General features: G+C 59.8%; 1 protein-coding gene across 1 annotated transcript; it reads right to left on the bottom strand.

The window, feature by feature from the left end:
- Positions 1 to 751: 751 nt before the first annotated feature.
- Positions 752 to 11,956, bottom strand: TRIM39 (tripartite motif containing 39). The gene is given in 10 exon segments (XM_066986737.1): positions 752 to 843; positions 846 to 1,316; positions 3,174 to 3,215; positions 3,218 to 3,291; positions 3,411 to 3,433; positions 4,881 to 5,111; positions 5,199 to 5,294; positions 8,234 to 8,457; positions 8,460 to 10,762; positions 11,880 to 11,956. Coding segments are annotated over 9 exon segments (1,425 nt in total). The 5' UTR covers positions 8,647 to 10,762; positions 11,880 to 11,956; the 3' UTR covers positions 752 to 766.
- Between the last annotated feature and the right edge of the window lie 8 nt (positions 11,957 to 11,964).

An 11,964-nucleotide genomic window follows, 5' to 3' on the forward strand; every position in this document is an offset into this window, starting at 1 on the left:
CATGGGGGGGACATGGGGGGGACACAGAAGGGCATGGGGGGGACACAGAGGGGATGTGGATGGACATGGGGGGGACATGGGGGGGGGGTGGGGGGGGGCTGGGACACGTGTGGGGACATGAAGGGACATGGGGGGACACAGAAGGACATGGGGGGGACATGGGGGTGACATGGGGAGGGACATGAGAAGGGACATGGGGGGGACATGGGGGGAACACAGAGGGACACGGGGGGACATGGGGGGGACACAGAAGGGCGTGGGGGGGACATGGGGGGAGTTGGGACACGAGGGGATGTGGATGGACACACGGGGGGACATGGGGGTGACACAGAATGACATGGGGGAGTCGGGACATGTGGGGCCACAGAGGGACGTGGGGGGGCCACAGAAGGACACGTGGGGGGGCCACGAGTGGGGGGTGAACGGACACTGGGGGGACCACAGAGCGACATGGGGGGGGCAACTGGGACACACGGGGGCCACAGGGGGGCCAGACACGGGGCCAGCGAGGGCCACAACCCAACCCGGGGGGTGGGGGGGGGGGCACAAACCCAGAGGGGGCCCCCCCCTTTGGTCTCGGGGCGCGGCACCGGGGGCAGGTCCCGGCACGGGTTTTTATTTTTTTTTTTTTTAGGGCCGGCGCCGTAAACAGCCCCAGGGGCGCGTGCGCGAAGCTGGGGGGGGGGCCTTCCTCCTCCTCCTCCTCCTCCTCCTCACCCCGGGGGGGGCACAGAGGGCTGGGGGGGGGAAAGGGGGGGGTACGCTCTCACTCCCAGTCGGTGGGCGAGCGGATGACGAGGGGCGCGGCGTTTTTCCTGCCGGCCCTGATGCCGGGGTAAAAAGGGGCCAGATCTTTTCGGTGAAGGTGGCGCTGAAGGTGTAGATGTGCGAGCGGTCGGTGACGTTGTAGAAGGCCACCTCGCCCTCCTCGTAGTCCACGAAGACCCCCACCCTTTTGGGCTTCACCCGCAGGCTCAGCGGCGTGAAGGGGCTGGTGGTGGCCGCGTACTTGTCCCCGTTCCAGAGCCTCACCCGCCAGTAGCCGGCCTCCGGCAGCGGCGTGGTGGGCTCGCCCTTGCGGCTCACCGAGTCCTTGCACACCCCCAGGGCCCAGTGGGTTTTGTCGCCCACCTCCACCTCCCAGTAGTGGCGCCCCGACGTGAAGCCCTGAGCCCCCAGGACGCACGGGTAGACGGTGAAGCGGCGCGGGCTCTCCGGCACCTCGCGGGCCCGGCACTCGACGAAACGCACGCTCTTCAGGTCGTCCGACAGCAGGAGGTTGGGGTGGGCGGTGGCGGGGTCCAGCGTCACGTCGCCTTGGTTTTTTTTTGGGGGGGGGGGAGGAATTGATAAGGGGTCACGGGAAGGGGGTTTTGGGGGGTTTTGGGGGGGTTTTGGGGGGTTTTGGGGGTTTGAGGGGGTTTTAGGGGGATTTGGGGAGGGTTTGGGGGGCGGGAGGGGGGTAAAAGGGATGGGAGAGGGGTTTTGGGGGTCAGGAGGGGGGTTTGGGGGGTTTGGAGGGCGGGAGGGGGGTAAAAGGGATGGGAGAGGGGTTTTGGGGGGCAGGAGGGGGGTTTGGGGGGGGGTTTGGGGGTTTTGGGGGGTTTGAGGGGGGTTTTAGGGGGATTTGGGGGGTTTGGGGGGCGGGAGGGGGGGGGGGTAAAAGGGATGGGAGAGGGGTTTTGGGGGGCAGGAGGGGGGTTTTGTGGGGTTTTGTGGGGTTTGAGGGGGTAAAAGGGATGGGAGAGGGGTTTTGGGGGGGGGGGCGGGAGGGGGGGTTTGGGGGGGTTTTGGGGGGTTTTGGGGGGTTTGGGGGATGGGAGGGGGGTTTGGGGGGCAGGGGGGTAAAAGGGATGGGAGAGGGGTTTTGGGGGGCAGGGAGGGGGGGTTTGGGGGGGGGGTTTTGGGGGGTTTGGGGGGTGGGAGGGGGGTTTGGGGGCGGGAGGGGGGTTTGGGGGGCGGGAGGGGGGTAAAAGGGATGGGAGAGGGGTTTTGGGGGGCAGGAGGGGGGGTTTGGGGGGGGGTTTGGGGGGGTTTTGGGGGGTTTGGGGGGTGGGAGGGGGGTTTGGGGGCGGGAGGGGGGTTTTGGGGGGTGGGAGGAGGTTTGGGGGCGGGAGATGGGGTTTGGGGGGCGGGAGAGGGGGTTTGGGGGGCGGGAGAGGGGGTTTGGGGGCGGGGAGAGGGGGTTTGGGGGGCGGGGAGAGGGGTTTGGGGGCGGGGAGAGGGGTTTGGGGGGCGGGAGAGGGGGTTTTCGGGGCAGGAAAGGGGGTTAAAAGGGATAGGAGAGGGGTTTGGGGGGACGGGAGGGGGTTTGGGGGCGGGAGAGGGGGTTTTGCGGGGGTGGGAGTGGGTTTGGGGGCAGGAGAGGGGGTTTGGGGGGTGGGAGAGGGGAGTTTGGGGGGTGGGAGAGGGTTTGGGGGCAGGAGATGGGGTTTGGGGGGCGGGAGAGGGGGTTTTGGGGGGTTTGGGGGGCAGGAGGGGAGGTTTTGGGGTGGCAGGGGGGTTGGGGGGTGGGAGGGGTTTGGGGGGGGTGGGAGGGGGTTTTCGGGGCGGGAGAGGGGGTTAAAAGGGATGGGAGAGGGGTTTGGGGGGGACGGGGAGGGGTTTTGGGGTTGGGAGGGGGGTTTTGCGGGGGTGGGAGTGGGTTTGGGGGCAGGAGAGGGGGTTTGGGGGGCGGGAAAGGGGGGTAAAAGGGATGGGAGAGGGTTTGAGGGGACAGGAGAGGGGTCAAAGGGGCTGGGAGAGGAGTTTGGGGGGATGGGAGGGGGGGTCAAAGGTTTGGGAGAGGGGTCGGGGGGCAGGAATGGGGTTTTTAGGGATAGGAGGGGGGTCAAAGGGATGGGAGAGGGCACAAAGGGGATGGGACAAGGCACAAAGGGGACAGAAAAGGGGTCGGGGGGACGGGAGAGGGGTCAAAGGGGGTGGGAGAGGGGTCAAAGGGGACAGAAAAGGTCGGGGGGACGGGAGAGGGGTTGGGGGGGGTGGGAGAGGGGTCAAAGGGGTGGGGAAAGGATCAGAGGAGACGGGGGGGCACAAAGGGGACGGGAGAGGGGTCAGGAGAGGGCTCAAGGGGACGGGAGAGGATTTGGGGGGGGACGGGGAGAGGGCTCGGGGGGGGGACGGGAGGGGGGTTTTGGGGGCGGGAGAGGGGTTTGGGGGCGCGGGCGGCTCACCGAGGAGGCGCCGGGCGATCTTGCGCAGGGCGAAGTACTGCCGGGGAAGCCGCCGAAATTCTTCTCCAGCTCGCTGGGCACCGAGGCCGGCTCAGCCCCCGCCGCCGCCGCCTCGCACCTGGGGGGGGACACGCAGAGCTCGGGGGGGGGGGCGTCCCGCAGGGCACCCCCGAAAAGGCCTTTTTCCGCCCCAAAATCGGAGCTGGGGGGGGGTCGAGAGGCCGGCGCGGTGCTTACCTGGCCAGGGTGTCCTTGATGTCCTGAAGGGGGGAAGCAGAAAAAATGGGGGGGGGCGGGGGGGAGGTTTAGGCGTGAGAGATCCCCGAAAATAGGGCACGGGGGTGGGATCGGGTCCGACTGCGGTGCTCCTGGGCGAGATCCCAGGCCCCGGCCCCGATCCCAGTCCCGACCTCACGCCCGGTGTCAGTCCGGTCCCCGTCATCCCAGTCCTGGAGATCCCGTCCCCCAAAAACGACCCCGTTCTTGATGACCCCATCCCTGAGCAACCACCCCACTCCTGGTGCTCCCAACCCCAAAAAACGACCCCATTCCCAGGGGTCCCCTCCCCACACAATGACCCCATTCCTGCTGACCCCAACCCCAAACAACGACCCCATTCCTGGAGATCCCCTCCCCAAGCACTGATCCCAAAATTCTTGGTGGTCCCATTCCCAAGCATTGATCCTGTCCCTGGAGATCCTGTCCCCAACAGTCCCCTCCCCAAACAACGACCCCATTCCTGCTGATCCCATCCCAAACAACGACCCCATTCCTGCTGATCCTATCCCCAAACAACAATCCCATCCCTGCTCATCCCGCCCCCAAACAATGATCCCATTCCTGATGATCCTACCCCCAAGCATTGATCCTGTCCCTGGAGATCCCGTCCCCAACAATCCCCTCCCCAAACAACGACCCCATTCCTGATGATCCCAACCCCAAACAACGACCCCATTCCTGGTGGTCCCAACCCCAAACAGTGATCCCATTTTTGATGACCCCATCCCTGAGCAACCACCCCATTCCTGGTGCTCCCAACCCCAAAAAATGACCCCGTTCCCAGGGGTCCCCTCCCCACACAACGACCCCATTCCTGCTGATCCCGTTCCCAAACAAGAATCCCATTCCTGGTGGTCCTGTCCCCAAGCATTGATCCTGTCCCTGGAGACCCTGTCCCCAACAATCCCATTCCCACACAACGATCCCATTCCTGCCGCTCTCCTCCCCAAACAACGACCCCATTCCTGGTGGTTCCAACCCCAAACAGTGATCCCATTCCTGCTGATCCTATCCCCAAACAACAATCCCATCCCTGCTCATCCCACCCCCAAACAATGATCCCATTCCTGATGATCCTACCCCCAAGCATTGATCCTGTCCCTGGAGATCCCGTCCCCAACAATCCCCTCCCCAAACAACGACCCCATTCCTGCTGATCCCATTCCCAGACAACGACCCCATTCTTGATGACCCCATCCCTGAGCAACCACCCCATTCCCGGTGCTCCCAACCCCAAAAAATGACCCCGTTCCTGACGATCCCCTCCCCACACAACGATCCCATTCCTGCTGGTCCCATCCCCAAACACTGATCCCGTTCCTGCCGATCCCATCCCCAAACAACGCCCCCATCCCTGCCGATCCCACCCCAATTCCCCCACCCCAATTCCACCCCACCCCGGCCCCAAAACCTGTCCCCGGGTCCCACCTTGAGCATCTCGGCCCCCGGCTGCAGGCACTTCTCCTCCAGCTCGGCCACGAGGGCGCCCAGCGCCCGCCGCTGCTCCCCGAGGAGCGCCAGGTTGGCGTGGAGCCGCTGGAGGATCTCGCGCTCCTCTTCCTCCAGGCGCCCCAGCAGCAGCCGCTCCTCTTCCTCCAGCAGCTGGTGAAGCTCCTGGAACTCGCGGGCGATGCGCTCCCGCCTCAAAGCCACCTTCCTCTGCCGGGGACGGGGCCCGTGAGAGCCTCGGGACCCTAAAACCCCGTCCCCGGGGTGTCCCCCCCCCAAAAAAAACCCCGCACTTGCCTTGAGCTCGCCGGGTTTCTTCTCCTCCCGCGCTCGGCAGCTGGCCACGGCTTGGAGCCTGCGCTCCAGAGGCTCCAGGAAACGTTGCAGCTTTTCCTGAAATAGGGGGAAAAAAATAAAAAAAAAAGGGGGATGGGGGCGAGGGAGGGGAAGGTCGAAGCCTCCCCTCGCTGATAAAGGGCGGGGGAGATAGCAAAATTGCCCCGCAAACAGCCTCCGGGATGGGTTTTGGGGCTGAAAAATAGAGAAAAGGAGGAAATGGGGCCAGAAATCCCTCCATAAACACCCTCCAAGAACGGTTTTGGGGCTTAAAATAGAGAGAGGGAGACAATGGTGCCAGAAAACCCTCCATAAACAGCCCCATGGAGAGGTTTTGGGGCTGAAAACAGAGAAAAGGAGGAAATGGGGCCAGAAATCCCTCCCTAAACCCCTTCCAAGAACAGTTTTGGGGCTGAAAATAGAGAGAGGGAGAAAATGGGGCCATAAATCCTTCCCTAAACCCCCTCCAAGAACGGTTTTGGGGCTGAAAACGGAGGCAGGAAGAAAATGGTGCCAGAAAACCCTCTATAAACAGTCCCATGGAGAAGTTTTGGGGCTGAAAACTGAGAAAAGGAGGAAACGGTGCCATAAATCCTTCCCTAAACCCTCCAAGAACGGTTTTGGGGCTGAAAGCGGAGACAGGGAGGAGGTGATACCAAAATTGCCCTGCAAACAGCCTCCGGGATGGGTTTTGGGGCTGAAAATAGAGAAAAGGAGGAAATGGGGCCAGAAAACCCTCCATAAACACCCTCCAAGAACGGTTTTGGGGCTGGAAACAGGGAGAGGGAGGAAATGGGGCCAGAAAACCCTCCATAAACAGCCCCATGGAGAGGTTTTGGGGCTGAAAACTGAGAAAAGGAGGAAATGGGGCCAGAAATCCCTCCCTAAACCCCTTCCAAGAACAGTTTTGGGGCTGAAAACGGAGATGGGGAGGAGGTGATGCCAAAATTGCCCCGCAAACGGCCTCTGGGATGGGTTTTGGGGCTGGAAACAGGGAGAGGGAGGAAATGGGGCCAGAAATCCCTCCATAAACAGCCCCACGGAGAGGTTTTGGGGCTGAAAACTGAGAAAAGGAGAAAATGGTGTCAAAAATCCCTCCCTAAACCCCTTCCAAGAACGGTTTTGGGGCTGAAAATAGAGAGAGGGAGAAAATGGTGCCAAAAATCCTTCCCTAAACCCCCCTCCAAGAATGGTTTTAGGGCTGAAAACAGAGGCAAGGAGGAAACGGTGCCAAAATTCCCCCATAAACAGCCCCGAGGGGAGGGTTTGGAGCTGAGCCCCGTCAACGGGCTCTGCAAAAATAAACAGAGCTGGGGATAAACCACGGCTGAAACCCGGCCAAAAACGGTCCCGGGGAAAGAATTTGGGGCTGAAAAGGTAAAAGGGGGGGGAAGTGCTGCCCCGAAACCCCCTGCGGATGGCCTCGCGGAGGGGTTTGGGGCTAAAAGTAGGGACAGGGAGACCTCGGTGCCTGAAATCCCGATGTAAATGGCAGCGGGGGGAGGGTTCGGGGCTGAAACCCATCGAAAGGGGCTGGAAAAGGGAGACAGCCCCAGCCCAAAGCTGTCCCCAGGTGGTTTTGGGGAGGAATTGGGCTGAAAATAAGGAGAAACCACGACCAAGTCCCTCTGTGAATGGCCCCAAAAGGAAGATTTGGGGCTGAGCCCCATCAAAAGGGGCTGAGAAGTGGAGATGGGGACGAGCCACAGCCCAAATCTGTCCCCAAATGATTTTGGGGAAGAATTGGGCTGAAAATAAAGACGAGGCACGACCAAACCCCTCTACAATTGGCCCCAAAACGAAGATTTGGGGCTGAAAAATGGGGATGGGGAGGAACCACAGCCCAAACCCATCTCCAGGTGGATTTGGGGAAGAATTGGGCTGAAAATAAGGACAAACCACGACCAAATCTCTAGGAATGGCCCCCAAAAGAAGATTTGGGGCTGAAAACAAGGAGATGGAGATGAGCCACAGCCCAAACCCATCTCCAGGTGCTTTTGGGGAAGAATTGGGCTGAAAATAAAGACAAGGCACGAGCAAAGCCCTCTATGAATGTCCCCAAAACGAAGATTTGGGGCTGAAAAAAAGGAGATGGGGATGAGCCACACCCCAAATCCAGCTCCAGTTGGCTTTGGGGAAGAATTGGGGCTGAAAATGGAGACAAACCACGACCAAACCCTTCTATAAATGGCCCCAAAAGAAGATTTGGGGCTGAGCCCCATGAAAACGGGCTGAAAAATGGAGATGGGGACGAGCCACAGCCCAAGCCCATCTCCAGGTGATTTTGGGGAAGAATCTGGGGCTGAAAATAAAGACAAGGCACGACCAAACCCCTCTATGAACGTCCCCAAAACGAAGATTTGGGGCTGAAAAAAAGGAGATGGGGATGAGCCACACCCCAAATCCAGCTCCAGTTGGCTTTGGGGAAGAATCTGGGGCTGAAAATGGAGACAAACCACGACCAAACCCATCTATAAATGGCCCCAAAAAGAAGATTTGGGGCTGAGCCCCATGAAAAAGGGCTGAAAAATGGAGAAGGGGACAAGCCACAGCCCAAGCCCATCTCCAGGTGCTTTTGGGGAAAAATTGGGCTGAAAATAAAGACAAGGCACGACCAAATCTCTATGAACGTCCCCAAAACAAAGATTTGGGGCTGAAAAAAAGGAGATGGGGATGAGCCACACCCCAAATCCAGCTCCAGGTGGCTTTGGGGAAGAACTGAGCTGAAAATGGAGAAAAACCACGACCGAACCCTTCTACGAACGGCCCCACAAAGAAGACTTGGGGCTGAAAACGGAGACAGGGCCGAGCCGCGCCCCCAAATCCACCTCCAGCTGCCTTCGGGGAAGGCCCCAAAGCTGAAAACGGAGCTGAGCCGCAACCCAACCCCACCTTGAGGACCGTTTCGGGGCCGAATCGGGGGTCACAGACCGGGTCGGGAAGCAGCGAGCGCCCCCAAAACCCCACGTAGCGACCCCAATAATGTCCCCCCTCACCTTATACTCGCGGGCCGCCTCCTCCAGGGGCACCAGGCGGTGGGCGCGGTGGGCGCAGGAGATCTCGCAGGCCAGGCAGGCGGGGGCTTGGTCGTCGCGGCAGAAGCGGGCCAGGGCTTGGCCGTGCGCGGGGCAGCAGAGCTCGTCGCGGGCCTTGCGTTTGGCGGCTCGGAGCTGCCGGGCGGCCTCCACCATGTTGGCGAGCTGGCGGTTGGGGCGCAGGCGCGGCGGCGCGAGGTCTTGCGGCAGACGGGGCAGGGGAAGTCGCGGGCCAGCTCGGCCCACCAGCGGGTGATGCAGGAGCGGCAGAAGTTGTGGCCGCACTCGAGGAGGACCGGGTCGCGCAGGTAGCCCAGGCACACCGAGCAGCTCGCCTCCACCCGCAGCGTCTCCAGCGGGTCGGCGGACGCCATGGCGAGGCCGGAAGCGGGGTTTTGACGGGGGGGGGGGGGGGAAAGGGATGGATTCGGGCGAGAAAATGAAAGGTTTTCGGCGTCGGGAGGTGAGAAAATGGCCGCACGGCTTCGAAGGTGTTTTGAGGGCGAAACGGCTCAATTCGGTCAAAGCCGCGGTGTGATTTGGGAAGGAAAGGGCCACCGTGGTTCAAAAGCGCTTTTGGGGGAAAAACAGCTCGATTCCGTCAAAGCCACAGTGTGATTTGGGGAGGAAAGGGCCACCGTGGTGTCAAGGAGGTTTTGGGGGAAAACCGGCTCGATTCTGTCAAAGCCACCGCGTCATTTTGGCAAGAAGGTTCCAAAGTGGATTCAAAGCGGTTTTAGGGGAAAACTGGCTTGATTCAGGCAAAAAAAAAATAAAAGATTTTCGGGGTCGGGAGGCGCTACAATGGCCACACGGCTTCGAAGGTGTTTTGAGGGCGAAACGGCTCAATTCGGTCAAAGCCGCGGTGTGATTTTGGAAGGAAAGGGCCACCCTGGTTCAAAAGCGCTTTTGGGGGAAAAACAGCTCAATTCCGTCAAAGCCACCGCGGGATTTTGGAAGGAAAGGGCCACCGTGGTGTCAAGGAGGTTTTGGGGGAAAACCAGCTCGATTCTGTCAAAGCCACTGCGTCATTTTGGCAAGAAGGTTCCAAAGTGGATTCAAAGCGGTTTTGGGGGAAAACTGGCTTGATTCAGGCAAAAAAAAAATAAAAGATTTTCGGGGTTGGGAGGCGCCAAAATGGCCACACGGCTTCGAAGGTGTTTTGAGGGCGAAACGGCTCAATTCGGTCAAAGCCGCGGTGTGATTTTGGAAGGAAAGGGCCACCCTGGTTCAAAAGCGCTTTTGGGGGAAAAACAGCTCGATTCCGTCAAAGCCACAGTGTGATTTGGGGAGGAAAGGGCCACCGTGGTGTCAAGGAGGTTTTGGGGGAAAACCGGCTCGATTCTGTCAAAGCCACCGCGTCATTTTGGCAAGAAGGTTCCAAAGTGGATTCAAAGCGGTTTTAGGGGAAAACTGGCTTGATTCAGGCAAAAAAAAATAAAAGATTTTCGGGGTCGGGAGGCGCCAAAATGGCCACACGGCTTCGAAGGTGTTTTGAGGGCGAAACAGCTCAATTCGGTCAAAGCCGTGGTATGATTTTGGAAGGAAAAGGCCACCGTGGTTTGAAAGCACTTTTGGGGGAAAAACAGCTGGATTCTGTCAAAGCCACCGCGTCATTTTGGAAGGAAGGTTCCAAAGCGGATTCAAAGTGGTTTTTGGGGAAAAAAGCTCGATTCTGTCAAAGCCGCAGTGTGATTTTGGAAGGAAAGGGCCACCGTGGTTCGAAAGCGCTTTTGGGGGAAAAACAGCTCGATTCTGTCAAAGCCACCACGGGATTTTGGGAGGAAGGTTCCAAAGCGGATTCAAAGCGGTTTTGGGGAGAAAACGGCCGGGTTCCGTCCGGGCGATGACGTCATTTGGGGGCGAGGGCGGCGGCGGCGTTCTGGGGGAAAATCCGCTCAGTTTGGGGAAAATCTGCCTGATTTTGGGGAAAATCCGCTCGGTTTTGGGGAAAATCCGCCCGATTTCAGGGAAAATCCTCTCGGTTTTGGGGAAAATCCACTTGGTTTTGGTGAAAATCCACCCGATTTCAGGGAAAATCCGCTCGGTTTCGGGGAAAATCCACCCGATTTCGGGGAAAATCCGCTCGGTTTTGGGGAAAATCCACCCGATTTCAGGGAAAATCCGCTCCGTTTTGGGAAAATCCACCCACTTTTGGGGAAAATCCGCTCGGTTTCGGGGAAAATCCGCTCGGTTTTGGGAAAATCCGCTCAGTTTTGAGAAAATCCACTCGGTTCTGGGGAAAATCCACCCGATTTTGGGGAAAATCCACCCGGTTTGGGGAAAATCCACCCAATTTTGGGGAAAATCCGCTCGGTTCTGGGGAAAATCCACCCGATTTCAGGGAAAATCCACTTGGTTTTGGGAAAAATCCACCCAATTTTGGGGAAAAATCTGCTCGGTTTGGGGAAAATCGACTGGGTTTTGGGAAAATCCGCCCAATTTGGGGAAAATCCACTCGGTTTTGGGGTCGTGCCGGTGAGAGGAGCCCTGTAGGAGAGACCGTATGGAAAAGGCCCTATAGGGGAACTGTCCACAGGGGGTGCCCTATAGGAACGGGGCTGGCCCCAAATTCCCACAGGGGAGCCCTAAAAGGGGCCCTATAGGGGACGTCCATAGGGGACACCCTATGGGAAGGGGGCTGGGCCCAGAGTCCCATCAGGAAGCCCCTAAAGAAACCCTATAGGGGACATCTATACGGGACACCCTATAGTGGACCCCATAGGAAGGGGTTGTGCTGAGAGTCCCACAGGGAAGACCCTAAAGGAAATAAGGCCCTATAGGAGACACCCTATAGGAAAGGGGCTGGGCCAAGATCCCCACAGGGAAGCGCCTAAAGAAACCCTATAGGGGACACCCCATAGGGGACCCCTATAGGAAGGGGGCTGGGCCCAGATTCCTATAGGGGAACCCTAAAAGGGACCCTATAGGGGACATCCATAGGGGACACTCTATAGGGGACACCCTATTGGAAGGGGGTTGTGCCCAGATTCCCACAGGGAAGCCCTAAAAGGGGCCCTATAGGGGACATCCACAGTGGACACCCTATAGGGGACACTCTATAGGAAGGGGGCTGGGCCCAGATCCCCATAGGGAGGCCCTACAAGGAACCCTATAGGGGACTTCCATGGGGACACCCCATAGGGGGACATCCCATAGGGCCCTATAGGGGACATCTATAGGGGACACACTATAGGGGACACACTATAGGGCCCTATAGGGGACATCTATAGGGGACACACTATAGGGGACACACTATAGGGCCCTATAGGGGTCATCTACAGGGGACACCCCATAGGGCCCTATAGGGGTCATCTACAGGGGACACCCCATAGGGGACACCCTATTGAGCCCTATAGGGGACATCTACAGGGGACACCCCATAGGGGACACCCCATAGGGCCCTATAGGGGACATCTATAGGGGGCGCCCCACAGGAGACGCCCCATAGGGGCCCCTATAGGAAGGGGCCGTGCCGGCAGCCCCACAGCGGCGCCCCTACAGGGACGGGGGCGTACAGGAGCCCTATAGCTCTGTAGGGCCGCTATAGGGCCCGGTCCCTATAGGGGCCGCCGGCGCCCCCCCCTTCCCCCCCGCCCTCACTCACCGCCGCCACACTCTCCCCGCCGCCGGAAGTGTCGGAGCGATCGGCGCCGGAAGTGACGGAGCGAAGCCTGCCCGGCGCCTGGCGG

The sequence above is a fragment of the Anser cygnoides genome, chromosome 35 (genome assembly GCF_040182565.1).
Source record: "Anser cygnoides isolate HZ-2024a breed goose chromosome 35, Taihu_goose_T2T_genome, whole genome shotgun sequence".
NCBI lineage: Eukaryota > Metazoa > Chordata > Aves > Anseriformes > Anatidae > Anser > Anser cygnoides.